Here is a 17,484-nt window from a genome sequence, read left to right on the forward strand (position 1 = left end):
ATGGAATATTATCAAGAGTAGCAGGAATAGAAGAGATTGCATGTACATTGTAACATGTTCATTTTTAATTTGATTTCTCTCCCTAAAAACAGAATCCAGTGAAAGTAGCTGGAAATACTTGTTTCATGTATTATTCATTTATTTCTCCCATTTTAACAGACTGGTATATGGCCTGGTGCAGTCATGCTTTTTGAATTTTAAAACTTTCTTCCTCAATATGAAGTTCTCATCTTAAAATTTTTATAGCTGGATGGACTTGAATTTAGCATTATTCACACCTCTGGAAAGAAATCCAAAAGCACCTTATCCTGTATGGCTCAGAAAGCTCTTGCTGAAAGTAGGGTGGCATGTTTTTAATACATTTGTCCAAGAGTAGTAGTTAATCTCAAATTGGTACAAGATGCAGCATCACTTTCAGCTGTGATGACTGAAATGTGTCATTAAACGACATTATGAGATAAATACCAAGTACCCCACATCTATCTTACTGAAAATACAATGTCACATTTTGAGTCAGGCACTACTGAAAGTTTATTCTTTTATGGAAATGAACTTTTTTCTTCTGATCTTGGTAGTGACTGCTTTCTAAGTGTTGGTCAGGTTCATGGTATGCCAACCAGCCAAACAACATGTGGTAGAAAGCAGCACCCAGTGAAATCTGGCAACCTTGCTAAGGGGAAAACTGGGTTTGGTCTCCTTAGGATTATGGAGTAGGGCCAAGTTATAACCCTGGTAGTTGAAGGAAGAGGAAATTCCTAGGAAATGGTAATATCTGCTCTTCACCTTTTTCTGTCTTTAAACATGCCACAGGCTCTTTCAAACTGAGCTTTAAAAACACTATAGAAAACACTTTGAAAATAGGAAAAGGGGCTTAAGGGGGATACAGGTACTCACATGGGGATGATTCCTTCTCGTCTTTTTTCATTATTTTCTGAGGTTGAGCTTGGCTGCCCGTTGAAATTCTCTTGGTAGTCTTCTACTCTTTCCAGTGTGGCTACTGCTGGAGTTGCTGTAATATTCTCACATTCCTGCCCATCTCTTTTCACCATATTTGATAGTGTTGATCTCCTTTGCCTCTGCAAAATTCTGCTCTTACCTTTGGCAACTCTGGTCTCACGTTGTCTTAATCTTTATGCTGCTTAACACACTCACTTCTTTCCACATTCCTTGCTGTGCTCTGGCTTTTCATATGTGAATATAACAATGGCTATCACTTAAAACACATTTTTAGTGTCAGGCACTGTGCTAAGTAACTTAAAAATACACGCTATTTTATCTTTTACACAATAATTTGAACTATTATAATCCTTATTTTGCAGGTAGAGCAACTGAGGCATAGTCATTGATTTATTTCCTTTTGTACACAAAAGAGAAAAAGATAATTCTAAAGCCTTTTTAGCTATGGTCTTTATCTTCTGAAATTCAAATTCAAATGCTAAAAAGTTAATGTGAATTCTTTTCCCATCATCAAATGGCGTGAAAGACCCGTGATTATATTTACAGGATGTATATTAAACTTTCAAGGTCCAGGTGTCTCAAAAAGTGCTTGTACAAAACAGACTTCAAGTGTAATTTTATCACCATTAAATACAGAACATGATTAGATTATAGTAAAAGTTTGCCTGTCTCTCTAGCTTTATCTCTAAAATGTATTCATTTTAGCTGTCCAGAGTTCCTTTTGTTACTTGAGCTGCTAATTGAAGATGATTTCCAAAGCCTAAGGTGAGATTTCATTTGTTAGAACTGAATTAGAAAGAACAGGACCTAATCACTTGATTGCAAACACAGGCAACTAGATTTTGGAAAGGGAATATGGGATTATAACATTCTCCTTCTATATAGGTGTTTCTAATGTATCTGAAATTTAAAATTCCTATTATTTAAAGCCAGGCCAAAAGCCAGGTCCGAGAGTCTTCCTGTAATCTAACCTCTCCTCGTCCTGGTGACTGCGTCTCCTTATTGTAGCATTCAGTCTGCACTTTGCCATTTTGCATCTGACAGACTGCTTTATATAATGGTAAAAACCACAGTTACTTTTGCACCAACCTAATAAAATGTTCTCTTGTCATTTCATTATGTGTTGTCTCCCAAGCAGCTTAAACAAGAATGACTTCTGCAGGGAGTTCAGGTGCTATGTCATAATTCTTCGGTGAACCACCTTACATACTCCTGTGAAATGCCTGTGACCTGTCATCTAATATATGTAGGAGAAGATATATACCAGGATAAAGGGACATTATCAGACTTTCACTCCTTTACTGCAAGGCTTGATAATTTCAATTGAATTGTCCTGAGTGCCATGGTTAGAGAAAGGACCCTGACTTATTACTTCTGCTGGAGGAGGACACTTTTAATGAAAGAAAAACAGTGATAGATGTAATTCAGTGGTTTTAAGAAGCAGTGTTGATGATAATCCAGGAAATGGGACATTCATATTAATATAATTTCTAGATTAGCTTCAAACTCCATGAATCAAGGTAGAGAGGATTTTGGTATAACAAAGATCTTATTATTTTTTTTTTTTTGGATCGAGTCTTGTGTCACCCAGGCTGGAGTACAGTGGTGCAATCTTGGCTCACTGCAGCCTCAGTCTCCCGGGTTCAAGTGATTCTCCTACCTCAGCCTCCTGAATAGCTGGGACTACAGGTGCCCACCATGATGCCCGGCTAATTTTTGTATTTTTAGTAGAGATGGGGTTTCATCGTGTTGGCCAAGCTGGTCTTGAACTCCTGACCTCCTATGATCTGCCCACCTCAGCCTCCCAAAGTGCTGGGATTACAGGCGTGAGCCACCGTGCCCAGCCCTAGTCTTACATGTTTATAGTCCCCACTAGATACCTTATTTTCCAGTAATATTTCTTCTCAAAAATAGATATACTTGACTGTTCTTTTCTTGATTCTTCTGGGAAATAACTATCTCTTTGGAGACAGTTGTTAGGTTATAAAAGTAAGCTTACTAAGGAACACCCATGCAGTCCTCCAAAAACATTAATTTCCCAATTTCAAGAACTCTTATTTAACAAAGTTGTTTTTAGGGTTGAACCCTCTAGGAGCAAATGATGTGTTTTCGCCTTTTGTAAATGGAGAACCGGTCAACAGTTGGAAGGTGTGTGTTTGACACTGGCTAATGCTGGGCTTACTACTCTAAAAGCATGGTACTTCACGGAAAGTAAGGAGAATTGTTTATCAGATATTAGGAACCGTACACAGGCCTGCTCAAAATGGCAGCTTTAAAGCCACCTTTAGGGCTCTTCCTGATGGAATATACCAGTGGGAGAGTACAGAAGGAAGAACACAATTTGTATGAATACAAGTAAAATTAAGGTTGAGTATATTTTCGGATCTTGCCCAATGCATTCATTCTACTTGCTTCTTTTTAAGTTCTTATTTGGAACTGGCCGGCACCTTCACAAATCTTTGGGTATTTGTAATTTTAGCAGCCTCTATTTGGCAGTATTTTCCAGAGCAGTACCTTTTAAACTAACTTTTTCACTATAGTCCACAGTAAGGAATATATTTTATATAATCACCTAATATATGATATGTGTATCTGATATTTTCCATTCTAATTTTTTCATTAAAAAAATGCTGGGTATGACTCATTAAATAACATCTCATTAATGGGTCAAAACACATAGTATAAAGAGGGCATAGATTCTGGTATTGCTACATATATCTATGATATTTCCACTTCTCACTGTTTCCTCCTTCTCTAGGTCTAGCAGCTCAGGATGCTGTTTCTTATTTGGCAGGGCCCGTTAGTTTCAACTTCTGCTTTAAAACCTGGAGTGTACCTAAAGTGCTCGTCAATGCTGTTATGGTCCCACTAACTACTTACTTTTAGTAGAGACAGTTTTCTGTCTGGAATCCTCACTTCTACCTTTCATTGCCCAGATTTCATACTAAAGTACAAAGAGGAAACTGTTTTGAAAAATTTTTGAAATGATAGCCAGCTGCTACTTAAAGGAAATAACTGAGTGGGACTTCTACTCTTTCTGAAAATGTAGCTGGCTAAATTGCTTCAATTTAAAGGGTACAGACTATGTTACCATTGACTTACTAAAATGGAACATGAGAAGTATAAACATGCTTTCAAACATATTTAGAAATACAGAAGTTTCTTAAATCAGGTCGTATTTATTAAAAGCACAATACAAAATATCTTGGAATTCAGATTATCTGTTGTGATGTTTATTCCTGAACAGGTTAGTCCTAAAGAAAAAGTTAATTGTTTCAAGGGAGGTAACAGAAGAATTTTAAGTAAGGATTATATTAAGTGTATCTAGTTTGATGCAAACTGAGTTTTATTCAACGTCGGAGGCCTCACTATGTTGCTCTAAGTTTTCCACCATTAACAACCCAAACCGGTTGCTTCCCTCGTACCAACACTTGCTGTGTGCAGTGGTTCTCCCTCTGTTCTTAGAACAGCTGGTATCCTGTTTCTTCTGCCTTTTTTTTTTCGAATTTGATTTACCTTTTGGTAGGAATATTTCAGCTGGGGCATATGACCTTGTGGCATTGAACAGATGTTCATAAAGTTGCTTAGCCTCAGGACACGTGCTCAAGAGACTTTCTACAGAGGTCGATGCTAGCAGTTGTTGGCATAGTCCGTGCACCAGGCTTCCACTGTACAATCTGTTCAAAGGGAGAAAAAGTATATTAAAGAACTAATTCAGTGCAACAGGATAACATAGCTTCAACAGATGCATCTAAACAATCAGAGCTCTTACTGCTCTGTAATATTATTGAAATTACTTAGGAATAATCTGTTCTTTGAAGGAAGGAACTGAGCTGTTACGACAAAGATTCTAAATTACATGATGAATGCTTAGTGGTTTTGCAGCTAGCCCCAGGCTGAGCAGGCATCTTTAACACTTTAAAGAAAAGGAATTTAAAAGGACACTGATAAACCAAACAGTTCCTTAGAATATAAGAAAATTTAATGGCATCATTGGCAAGGTCATTCACTGGGACTAAAATCCTACTTCACAAGAAGATGGGATTAATTGGAATCCACAAGTTTAATATATTACTTATGGACAAAGCTGATAAGGCTGGTACTTTATCAATGATGGTTTAGAACCATTATTTAATCAGTGCAAAAATCTCTGTAAAAAGCTTTGGTTATGCTGAGATTCAAGAACAGTCCTGCTCTTTAAATCATTATTAGGAGAGCTGTTTGTTTGGTTTTGTGTTTCCTGTTTTGTTTTAAAAGGATCTGTAGTAACTACAGAGGATCCATTCAATAATGACCTTAAATTATTAAACAAAAGAAATAAAGAATCCACAGGTCAAAGGCCAATTAGTATTATTTGGGTTAGCTCAGATATAAGGCCCAGAGATATATTAACAACACTGTTTACTGCCAGAGTCTTTTTACCTTGAAATAAGATGTCCCACCATATTTTGTAAGCCTCCATATATCCTCATTCAAAGTACTAAAGGCATTGGGGCTACAATAGTAAATAAAATAGACAAGTCCCTGCCCTGTAGAGTTTATATCTGAGTGGAGAGAGACAAAACATTATCTCCTTTTTATCTTAATCTCCCTCTGGTACCTCCCGGATGGGCAGTTACCAAGATGTCCAATCCATTGATCCTATCAACTCTTCTCACTGCTCCACACCCTACTGCTGCCGTCATTTCTTTTTATCATACCCAGCTTAAACTCCACAGACAAACATTTTAATTACTAGTGGCACAAAGGTTCAATTCCCTTACTGTCTGTCTTGCCTGGCAAAGCAAACATCCTATGTTAAGTTCACTTGGGCATCTACTCATCATCTCACTTAGAATGAAAGCTCCATTAGGGCAAAGATTTTGTTGTTGTCCCTACATGCTAGCACAGGGTAGGCATTTAATAAATATGTGAATGAATGAGTAAGCAATATGACAGGTGGTAAGAAATGATGTTACAAAATACAGTAACAGGACTAGAGTGAAGGAGGGTAGACAGTATGTCTCACTAGGGTGGGTCATCAGAAAAAGGCTCTACGATGTGACATTTAAAGAACGAGAGGAAAGGAGTGAGTTACATCCTACCAACAGTTACCTCCCCTCCCCCACATATTAATGTTTTACTTAAAGGAACTGATTTTTAAAAATTGGATTGAATTATGGAAACATTCTTTGGGAATATGGAAACAATTTAATATTTTTCCTGGTTCCAGCTCTTCAGCTGTAACAGTGACTCAAAATCAATTACACTAAGATTAGTTTTTTTAAAGTAACTTTGTTGCTTTAAATGTAAGTGAAAGTACTGTATTTACTTTTCTGTGCTTCCATCTGAACTAAAGTTTCCCATGGTGCTTACCGAGTTAGGTCTGGCTCTGGCAGAGGAGTGGACAGCAGCTGGTTGAGATACAGCCCCATCTGGAGACAGGACTGCCACTGACAGAAGACGTGAGCTGTGTCTAAGTCCAGTCTTGTGCCCAGCCGTGTCTGCGCCTTCACTCTCTGGAACTCTTCATACAACATCTTAGCACCATCCTCCTGCAGCTCTTCCTTACCTAAAGAAAGAAAGACCCAAGGGCAGTGTTTCCAAAAGCACTGTAACAGCTTGTAATTTTCTCCACATATACTACAAATTCCATAAAGAAAAGAAATCAATTTTAAAAACTGTTTTTCCTTTCTCGCTTCATAAATGCCTTGCTGTATAAATTGAAATACTGATACTGAACTGTCTTTTTAATGATGACCTAACTTTATTCAACTCACGAGAATTTACTTTTTCCCTGAAATAAGATCTCTTCCACCTGACATAAACATGTCTGCATCTGAACTGTCTAAACCCTACATCTGTGTCTATGAAAAATACAAATGACTATTAAATTTCATTCTCTTTACTGTTCTCTTTCAACAAAACTCCCATGCTGTAGTGCATTTGTGTTAAAGAAACAACCCGTGTGTTCAAAGCACATTTTGACCTCTATGTTTTATGGGAGAATTTGGCAAATAATCAGCCTCTTTTTACGGCAGAAGATGAGGGGCAAGAAGCAACAATCCTAGGAAATAAGGAATGTTGCTTGTGTTTAGCTGTTAAGTTTCTACTGGTTTGTTTGGGCAGTGGTGCACAAAGTAACATCTGGACCAATTTGAAAACAATAAAAAGGAGGCCCACCTTTTACCAACTAGCGAGCAGCAAGGCACTGAGCCTGCCCAGGTACAGGGTCCACGTTTCCTAAAAGAAAAGAAACAGACCCTTGACATGCCCCTGCTGTTGGACTCGGGTAAAAACTTAGTAGGCTTGTGCTCTGAGAGCGTTCTTACACTGTATTTATTATTCAATCAGTGGAAATACCCTAAACCTGTGTTCATAAAGCAGCAGTGGGCCGTAACTGATTGGTTTTGTGTTAAGTTGGCTGTTGTGTACTAACAGTCCTGACAGCTGCTGTCAAGCTTGAGCCTTAATACTTGGGAAACAGGAGTCCATGCTGTTTCATTCTTTAACTTATTCTTGTAAAATACTAAACTACAGAGTAGCACTATCTAATAAAACTTTCTGCAGTGCTGTCTAATACAGTAGGCTACTCTATAGCCATATGTGACTACCTGACACTTGAAGTGTGGCTAGTGTGACTGAGAAGCTGAATTTTTAATTTAAATGGAATTTAACTTGAGCCATGTGTGGCTAGTAGCTACCATATTAGATAGTATAGTACTATTCTAGAGTATAATTATTATACATGTTTGTACAGTATTATAGCATTTATAATCTTTAAAGAGGATATTCCATTAGAGTATTAAAGTGTCCCAGTGCTTCAGCATTTACTTCATCTGGTATTATATGCAGATGAACTTGCCTCAGTGTATTTCTCTAGTAGGAAGAGAACTTACTGGCCGGGTACGGAGGCTCACCCCTGTAATCCCAGCACTTTGGGAGGCTGAGGTGGGTGGATCACGAGGTCAGGAGTTCAAGACCAGCCTGACCAAGATGGTGAAACCCCATCTCTACTAAAAATACAAAAATTAGCCGGGTGTGGTGGCAGGCGCCTGTAATCCCAGCTACTCGGGAGGCTGAGGCAGGAGAATCGCTTGAACCGAAGTGGCAAAGGTTGCAATGAGCCAAGTTTACACCACTGCACTTCAGCCTGGACGACAGAGTGAGACTCTGTCTCGAAAAAAAGAGAGAAATTACTATTTCTGCCATCACTACTTACATACTAATTGAAACTTAGAGAAAAAGGAACAAAAAGATGTTTAAGCAAGAATGTCTGTAGTGGTTGTAGGTATTTAGAAGTTTCACTTCTGGGCAAGTTTCTTGTGATTACATTGCTGCTGTGCTAATAATGGAGAGAACATGGAATACAAAATGCAACTGGCAAAATACACTGTCACACTTCATAAGTTAAAGCAGTAGGTGCCACAAAACAGATGATGGGAGTTGGTATCCCAACACATCTCACTGCTGTACACTTAGATTCAAGCCCTCCAGCACTGAGCCTGGCACATAAAATGTTAAAAAAAAATTTACCAATGAATGAATGATAAATTGGTGCCTCCACTTCTAAGTTCTGATATAATTAATGGAAGTAAATAATCCAAGAATACTTTTTTGTTTGTGTAAACTCTTGAGTAAAAAGTTTGCAAGCAACATGCAACAATATACTCCTGGAATTTCCAGTTACCTACCAGGGCTGTTGATTATGGTCATCAAGGGCCCCACTAGCATTGCCAGCAGTAAGGATTGTAGATGATGTAGCTTTGCTTTGCTCTCCGTGTGCTGCAACCAGTAGCAACTGACAGCAATGGGCAACTTCAGTGAAGCAGGGATTGGCTCCAGGATGGTCTGTTTCACCTTCAGGGTTTCTAACAGAAGCATCTGCCGTCTGCTCAAGGATAGCTGAAAATACACACCAAGCATCCTGCAAGTTACTTTGGGAAATGTCCTTTTCTTTTCCTCCATAGCATGAAGAGATTTAATGCAGATGAAACTTCTGTGTCAGCTGTTAAAACTTATCTTGTGGGGGGAAAGAAAAATCAGCCACACTCAAAACATTTAGAACATTACTAAGATGCTTTATAAACATGGTTGGTTGAATGGGTGTACTGCCTACTCCTACACAACCTTGACTTATGTCATTCCATCCTCTTTGTATACACTGCTGAGCATCTTCAGTGCACGTGTCACCTGGGAAGCTTGTTAAAAATTCAATCCTCAGGCTCTGCTCCATAAATTTTGATTCACTAATCTGAGGGAGAGCCCAGGAATATGCATTTTAACTAACAGCCCCAGAAGGGACCTTACAGGTCACACACTCATAGGACTATTAAAAGGGCATCTTCTGGGGGACTTTATAATCAAACTTTGAGGGAAAAAAAAGTTGTATTTCTAGTGTCTGCACACAGCCAGAAACTGCTTTCTGGAAAGACGAGATGGTGGTACCTTTCTCAGCATGTAACATCTAGTTAGTAGAAAATGTGGTTGACAGCTGAGACTAGAGATGTTAACCTGAAACAAAACATATCATAAATGACAAAACAGTTTTATCATAACGCATGAAAACTTTAAATAGTATGATTACTTCTAAATACTGCTTTTAGTAATATTGTGATAAAAATTTTAAAATTAGAAATATGCAAAGTGCTTTATAGTATAACCAGTCACCCCTACTGGAAGTAGTTTTAACTACTTAAAATAGAAACTGAATTCTCGGAGTCTCTCTGTGTCACCCAGGCTGGAGTGCACTGGTGTGATCTTGGCTCACTGCAACCTCCCACTCCCAGGTTTAAACGATTCTTCTGCCTCAGCCTCTTGAGTTGCTGAGATTACAGGCATGTGCCACGACACCTGGCTAATTTTTATATTTTTAGTAGAGCCGGGGTTTCACCATGTTGGTCAGGCTGGTCTCAAACTCCTGACCTCATGATCCACCTGCCTCAGCCTCCCAAAGTGCTGGGATTACAGGTGTGAGCCATTGCGCCCAGCCCGGAAACTGAACTCTTAAACTGGTTTTAAAAATGCACTAAGTAGAGCTAAGAAAATACACCAATTCTTTTCTGATATATAATATTTAAATTACTGAATTATAGAGCCAAGTTACAACTTTTTATAAACAACACAGTCTGGGCTTTGACTTCAGAGGTGTTCTGCCCTGCACTAACCCTATGGCCTTGGTTGAAAGGTTTCCAACCTTTTCTACAGTCTTATCTGCAAAATGGTCATTATAACGACTTGCACAAGATGTTTCATCAAACCCACCAGTCCTCAGTCCCTTCTAAAAGGGGAAGTACTCAATTCATAGCCCTTAAAGTTAGTTAGGTTTTATCTCATGTGACAACTCCTTTGCTTCTTCCCCAGAGGGAGCGAAAGCACAAGCCTGCAGACGCAGCTGCCCAGAGAGGCAGAGATGCCCAGAGAGACTGGTCTTGGCTGCCTCACTCCCTAAGAATGATCCACTTATGATTATCCTTACGATTATCTTCCTACTGGTTAACTTGAGTGGTGCTCTGTCCATTGCCATAACCAAAATGAAACCGTATCCTATGTGGTTATTGTGGGAATTAAATGAGAGACTGTATAAAGTTTCTATTAACAACAGCTGCCTAAAGCAGATAACGTATTACAACATGATGTTAAAAACAAAATGGATAGGTAGTATCAGTTTCTATACTTGTACCTGCATTTGTGTTTGGAATCACATTATTACCTAGTATATTTATAATTTTCATGGGCTAATTAGAACCATTAGCATTGAGCTAAATTCAGAATTGATTTGTTTATGCCAAGAGAAAGCTGGGTGATAGCACAGCACAGAGAGTGAACTAAAATTTCACCCTATTTTGAATCCAGGTAAATGATGAGAACACTTACGTCATCTCCACTTAGCAAGGAATATAAGCAGCTTGCTACACTCATTGATTCGGTTGGATTTCCCTATGGGGGAAAAAGTGTCCTGATCCCTATTTCATAGGACACTATTTCATGTCCTGATCCCTATACACATACACAAAAAATCAATTCTAGATAAGTTATAGATCTAAATGCTAAATGTGAATGGCAAAAAAACATTTTCATGACCCTGGAGTAGGCAATTTCTTAAGCAGTTTACAAAAGTGGTAACCATAAATAATAAAAATTTAAATTAGAGTATATTAAGAACATCTGTTCATCAAAACATACTAAAGAGTGAATAAACAATGGGAGAGACTATTCACAATGTTATTTGACAAAGGACCCATGTATGGTAATAAAAATGAGCAAAAAACTGTATAGAAACTTCACCTAACAGAGTATCAAATGGCCAGTGAACACATGGAAATAGAGAACTGGAAAGAACCCAAATGCTCATAAGCTGTACAATGGAAAGAAAAATGCTCATAAGTGTATAATGGTAATATATCAAAATAGAATAATGTTACAGCAACGGGAAATGAATGATCAGCTACTCAGCAATGTGATTGAATCTCATGTGGAATAAAAGCCAGATGAAATAATACATTTCTAAAGTAAAAATTCAGCTAAAACTATTCTGTGTTGTTAAACGTCAGGATAGCAATTATAGGGAGCTGCAGAGTGAGTGACTGGAACCAGACACTAGGGTAACCTTCCGGGGTGGTGATAATGATTCATCTGGATGCTCTTTGCATGGATGTATAAATTATTTGTGCACTTTACTATGTTTATATACAAGGAAGCATGAATTGCAAAGGAAACTTTAGGGGTTATGGATACATTCATTATTTTAATTGTAGGATGACTTCACAGATATAGACATGTCAAAACTCATCAAAGTGCACACTTTATGTGTACTTCACTGTACATTACTTATTTTCTCAGTAAAGCCATTAAAAAGTTTTTAATCCTCTCCAACAGCACCATTTATGTTTGACTTTTAGAAATGTAACTTCAGCAAAACATTAAGAATGTAGCTAGTTTGAATTTTTTTTGGTGTGGGTAAAATATTAGTAAATCTCTTGTTTGAGAATTAGACCTATGCTCCACTTTCTAGTTTTGTCCCCCTGGAAATGTGCTAAAGGTAGACTGTCAGTTGTGTTACCAAGAATTATAAAAATGACTTATAAAATTGCATTTAAGCTTAAACTATATATAAATGAACTATAAACACCTGATGGGGACACCATATCTTGGGGACACCATGTCTTGGGGCTCCCCTGAGTGTAGTGTGCTGTAAGTAGGATGTCCTTTGCAGGGACCTAGCTATGTTTATGGAATTATTATAAGAAAGACTGGATCCTACAGAGGAGGTTTTTAAGCCAGTGAAACCTTGTTTTTCTCCTTTAACTGATATATAATTCATATGTCATAAAAGTCATCCTTTTAAAGTATACAATTTAGTGGGTTTAGTGTATATATATATTTTAGAGACAGGGTCTTGCTCAACAGACAGCACAATCATAGCTCATATCCAGGCTTGACCTCCTGGGCTCAAGCAATCCTCCCACCTCAGCCTCTTGAGTAACTGGGACTATGGGCCTGCACCACCATGCCTGGCTAATTTTTTTTTTTTTTTTTTGGAGAGACAGAGTCTTGTGTTGCCCAGGATGGTCTTGAACGACTAGCCTCAAGTGATGCTCCCACCTTGGCCTCCCAAAGTGCTGGGCTTACAGGCATGAGCCACCATGCCTTGGTTTAGTATATTTATAAGCTTGTGTAGCCATCACTAATTCCAAAACATTTTCTTCACTGTCCCCGCAAAGAAACCCTGGGGGTTTAACAGTCACTCCTCAATGCCAAGAAGGCTCTTGCACTCATTCACTGTGAAGTTCATCTCCTGCCTGAGATGTGACCGATGGGGAGGCTAAGAGGCTAGTTCCTGGTCAACTGTATAGGCCAGGGATTCGCACTACTGATATTTTGGGCTAGAGATTCTTTGTTACAGGGCACTTTCCGGTGTACTGTAAGACCTACAGATTGTAAAATTTAGCAGCATCTTTGGCCTCTCCCCACTAGATACCAAGAGCAACCACTACCCCTTCTACTCTCCAGGTAGTGACAACAAAAATGTCTCCAGGCATTGCCAAATGTCCTCTGGGGGACGAAATCACCAATGGTGGTAAACCTTTGGTGCAGACTGATAACAGTGCTGGGAGAACTCTGACAGAAAAGGAAGGCCTGACCTAAACCCGCTGGGAAGCTGTGGTTGCTGTCCTACATCCTTGAGTAGACTGGTGCCACGTGTGGCCTGTGTCTTGTGAGACTGAATATTTCAGTGGATCTAAGGAAACCCCCTAATGGGCACTGCAATTTTTTTTTAAGTTATCTGTATTTAATTTGTAAATCTAGTTCTTTTATCAGCATAGTTTTATATTTATTTTTAATTTTAAATATATTTATGTAATATAAAAAGACAACACTGGGATCCATGAGAATTTTTTTCTCCTTGAAAAGGTTACTGGTCTGAGTGTTACTTAGGTTTAAGCAACACTGAGTTAGGCTAAGAGTCATGTTTTCAGTATCAAACTAAGCCAATAATCATAATGACACAAAAACCTATTTTTAAAAAGGTCTTCATTAATAAAAGTTAAAAAATTAGACCTTAGTATCAGTACTAACCTTATTTGAAATCCGATATAGTCTGAGATGTTATGCCTATGACTAGTGTCTATACACACTTTTTTTTTTGCAGTTCAGAATTTCCTTTTTTTTCCAGCCATGTAACTCCATTCTACTGATAGCTAGTAATAATATAGTAGTAATAACAATATAGTAGTAGTAACTGTGAAGATAACACAGACTACTGTAGTACAGTGGAAACGGTGGATTTAGAGCTGAAAGAGCTGGGTTTGAGTCCTAGCACTGACACTCTCTGGCTAAGAGATTACCTAGTTCACTCAAGTTCTTGATTTCTTAGCTATGAAATGACAGCAAGATAGCATTGAACCTCATCAGTTTGTTATAGTAAGAGAGAGAATATACAAGGCAGCACTTTGTAACCTGTAAAGTGCTTTACAAAAATTTCATTAGTATTACAAATACTTACCTCAGTCAATTTGCTTAAGTCAGAATGATCTTTGGGCAGTTCTACTGCATCAACGATTGAGGTTTTGATATTTTTACTAATCCTTTCCACTTCACTGAAAGCTAGAGGCCGAGAAGGCAACACATTCCCGGATGTCTTTTCCAGATGTGGTGAAGCATTTAAAAGAAGCCCATAGATGATTTGCCTGATGGGCCGAGATAATCTGTGGGCATTTGGTTGCTGCATGTTTTCCACCTGTGTGTGAAGAATGGTCCGTTTTAAGACCAAAGCATCACTGATGAAAGGCGATAGCTGGCCTTTAGCTAAAGCCACTAGTACCCATTCTGGTAAACCAAGATTCAAGGCATCTGGACAGACATAAGTACCATACTGGAAGAAGTCCTGCAGCTTCACCTGGGACTGCTGGTATTCTTCCATGGAACAGCAGAGAAGTTCCTTAACATTTTCTCGATCCTTTTTTGGGAGGTATTTCAGAACATTATCTAGTGCTTCGGTAGGGTTGGCAAAATGAGACAACCAATTCAGAAGTCCCAGGACTCGGTGATGTCTCCTCCCTTTAGAACTGGTAGCTCCAAGAGGAAGACGTGCTTTACTTAAGAATGTCTCCATGATAGGTAGATTAATATGGTCATTTCCACATAGCACCGCAAAGAGAGGTAAAAGAGCTTTATTCATATTGCTGAAGTGATGGCAGAATGCATCAAGGGAAAAGCATTTGGCAGGGATATAGTTTTGTGTGTCCTTAATAGTGTTCATATTTCTCCACTGAAAGCTATTCAATGGGCAAAACCCAGTTTTCAAGTCAAAAATGCAGAAGTCACTATCTGACGATAACACAGGGCAATTCCAATGGTTAGCAAGTGTCATGATGTCCCGATCTGCTTCTGAAAAGCACTGGACAAAAGGTACCTGCAGCTTGATCAAAACCTGTATGAATACTTCCCGGATGAGTAAAGGACACACATACCCACTCCCACCAACAGAAAGGGAATGGGCCATCTGGATCTTCTCTCTAGCTCTGTCCTTTATAGTTGCGAGCTTTTTATCTGAAATGTCACATCCTCCATCTAATATAACATATGGGCATATATTACAAGCAAATAGTGATTCAAAGAATTTTTGTACAACATCTGCAAAGGAATCATAGTCCCCTCCACACCGGAGCTCCAAGTTCGAAGTGAAGCAAAGACGGTGGAAAAGAGCATAGCCATCAATGATGATTTTTGTGTCCCGCAACTTCAAACCAGTGAAGAACTCATTACTATGATCTTCCACAAAACTCATTAATCCTCGGATACCCATGATGACAGTCTAAAGAATTAATCACCTGTTTAAAACAACAGAAGGCATTTTCAGTTGATGCTGGTTAAGGGGCACCAAGTCATTGCTTCCAGCACCATTAAATCAACAGCAAATGTTATGAAGTGCTCTTTAGATATAGAAGATAGATGTCAATATCCATGAATTCTTACCTAGATCCTCAAGCAATGTTAGCTGTGTGCCTTTTCATTCTCCTTTGCTTTCTGTTACAAGGCATAAACTCAATGGTTTCATGGGGTGTGATCTTTGGATGGTGACAGAGGCTGCTGCTAATTCTAAAGAAAAATCAGTTAAAGTCCATTACTGACACAGCAATATAGAAGTTCTGTGGACTGTGATTCGGAAGTAGACAACAGTCAACATCTTAAAACACAGTTTTGTGGGGTCAAAGTAAAAAGTCCTAAGCTATAAAAATGATAGGATTATTCATTTCAAAATTACAACGCATTTGGACGCCAGTAACGTAAGATGTGTAGGACCTATCACAGGGATCAAGTTTTTATTTATTGACAGTCACGGACCTTATTTCAGGCTTTGGGCTTGTGGGCCCTTCTTAACTGGCATAGCTTTTTGGTATAAGGAAAACTGCTTCATGCCTCTAGGAACCCCTCTATCCAGTTACACCCCTAACCACGGCTCTTTTCATCATCTTATTTTGCATATCTGGCCCAGTTACTCTTCCTTCTCTGGCTAACTTAACTCACAGGATCAGTATTGATGGTTTTTCTTTTGGTGCATCGGGCGTCAATATGGTGCGGCATGGTACTGTTACTATTACTTAAAATCATGACATTTCGTCAGTCATGGACTTTTTGCAATAATTTTGATTTTTAGAGATAGTGCATTAAAACGTATCTTGATTATTGAATTTTATTGGTATCCATTTACATTTTACAATTACCTCATCCTAGTCCCAGCCCTGTCAATATCTCAGAACCTTATCCTGTATAGTACTTATTTTTTTTTGCAAGACAGTCTTGTAAAGCGTTCATAAGCAGAGACCCTGTCAACGTGTTCTATGCAAATTACAGGGCCTTGCACAAAGTTCAACAAATGCTAGCTGCATAGGGGAAAGGCGGGGAAAACGTTTGACCTAAGTCTTCAAACACAGGCCTTCATTCACCGTACCTCCTTGGCCCTCACAACCCGCCGCCCGGACCTGCAGCAGAGCCCACCTGCTCTGTCCTCCCAGATGAGTAGCTCCTCCATCCGAAGCCCGCTGGAGCCCAGCGAGGACTCGTTGTTGCATGTGAGAATCCAAGCGCAAGAGCGGGAACCGGAAGTCTCATAGTGTGACGTCTTGGGAAGTACATTTCCGTGAAGCCGGTGGTTCCAGACTGCGCCAAGGAGCAGGTGCTGTTGGACCCGGAGGCGCTAAGTAGCTAAAGAGGGCTGGGACATACGTTCCGAAATGGCTGCTGTCACACTACAAAAGCTTGGCCCGCCGGTCCTTCTCTCCTTTCTCCGTCTCACTTTCTCCACTTCCGCATTGGTGCCGCCTCACCCCGACTTCCCAGTATACCCCGCGCCGTCTCCCTGGCGACGGTGCCAAACAGCTGTAGTTCGCGGTATCTGGCGCTCGGTGGGTGCGGTTGCCCCTAGTTTGAGGCCTGCCGGATTACCCGCAAGGCTTGGGCTGGCCCCGGGCACCGCCGCTCCTCCGACCACAACAGGGAAAGGTAAAGAGAACTGTACTCTTCGGGGCTCGCCAGGCTCCCCTGCGAGGGGGAAGGTAATGGTTTCATCCTTCCCAGGTTGGGTTCCGAATCTCTAGGATTCCATGGCTGCGATCGCCTCCCTATCCTGGACACCTTATCTCCAGATCTATTCCAGTCTCAGTGCCCCTCAATAAACGTTAATGCGCTTTGCGAAAATGCAAATGTTTAAAAAGGTGAAGAAGCAAGGAATTGTTCGTTTTACCTTAAGATTAAGGTTTATCTTTAAAGTTAGATTTCTACTTGAGCAGAACCTGGTGACAAATTGTCTTCCTCTTATTACCTGGGAAGATAACTACTGGTTTTCATCTTGTGATAACTACTCCTCCTTTGGTTGTCTTTTGCCTCCAACCAGATCTGTTTCACCGAGAAGGAGTAGTTTGCATAAGGTAGTAACTTTCTCCAAGTTCCCGTCTAGCTTTCTTAACCAACATTTTTTCCCTCCTTTGGACGTCAGTTGATCTGCTGAACACTTATTTGCCCTAACAAGGTTTATTAAACACCTAG

The 17,484-nt window shown here is 39.5% G+C and overlaps 2 protein-coding genes across 7 annotated transcripts in view; one reads left to right on the plus strand and one right to left on the minus strand.

Moving 5' to 3' along the window:
* Nucleotides 1-6,835, plus strand: part of ATP2C1 (ATPase secretory pathway Ca2+ transporting 1) — a 167,435-nt gene extending 160,600 nt beyond the window's left edge. For all 6 annotated transcript variants that reach the window (XM_064378683.1, XM_064378684.1, XM_064378686.1 and 3 more), the window contains one exon: nt 6,321-6,835. In XM_064378683.1, the coding sequence (XP_064234753.1) occupies nt 6,321-6,416 (96 nt within the window). In that variant the 3' untranslated portion in view covers nt 6,417-6,835. The remainder of the gene's footprint in view (nt 1-6,320) is intronic.
* On the minus strand, nt 6,430-16,738 carry ASTE1 (asteroid homolog 1). Its single transcript, XM_012466801.2, has 6 exons — nt 16,438-16,738; nt 15,415-15,537; nt 13,943-15,269; nt 8,631-8,841; nt 7,120-7,179; nt 6,430-6,508 (listed from the first exon to the last, which is right to left on the minus strand). The coding sequence occupies exons 3-5, from the start codon at nt 15,242-15,244 to the stop codon at nt 7,130-7,132; spliced, it is 1,563 nt and encodes a 520-aa protein (XP_012322224.2). The 5' UTR covers nt 15,245-15,269; nt 15,415-15,537; nt 16,438-16,738; the 3' UTR covers nt 6,430-6,508; nt 7,120-7,129.
* Nucleotides 16,739-17,484: the final 746 nt, after the last annotated feature.

Source organism: Aotus nancymaae, unplaced genomic scaffold (genome assembly GCF_030222135.1).
Source record: "Aotus nancymaae isolate 86718 unplaced genomic scaffold, 86718_ANA_hifiasm-v0.15.2.pri h1tg000019l, whole genome shotgun sequence".
In the NCBI taxonomy this organism is placed as follows: Eukaryota; Metazoa; Chordata; class Mammalia; order Primates; family Aotidae; genus Aotus; species Aotus nancymaae.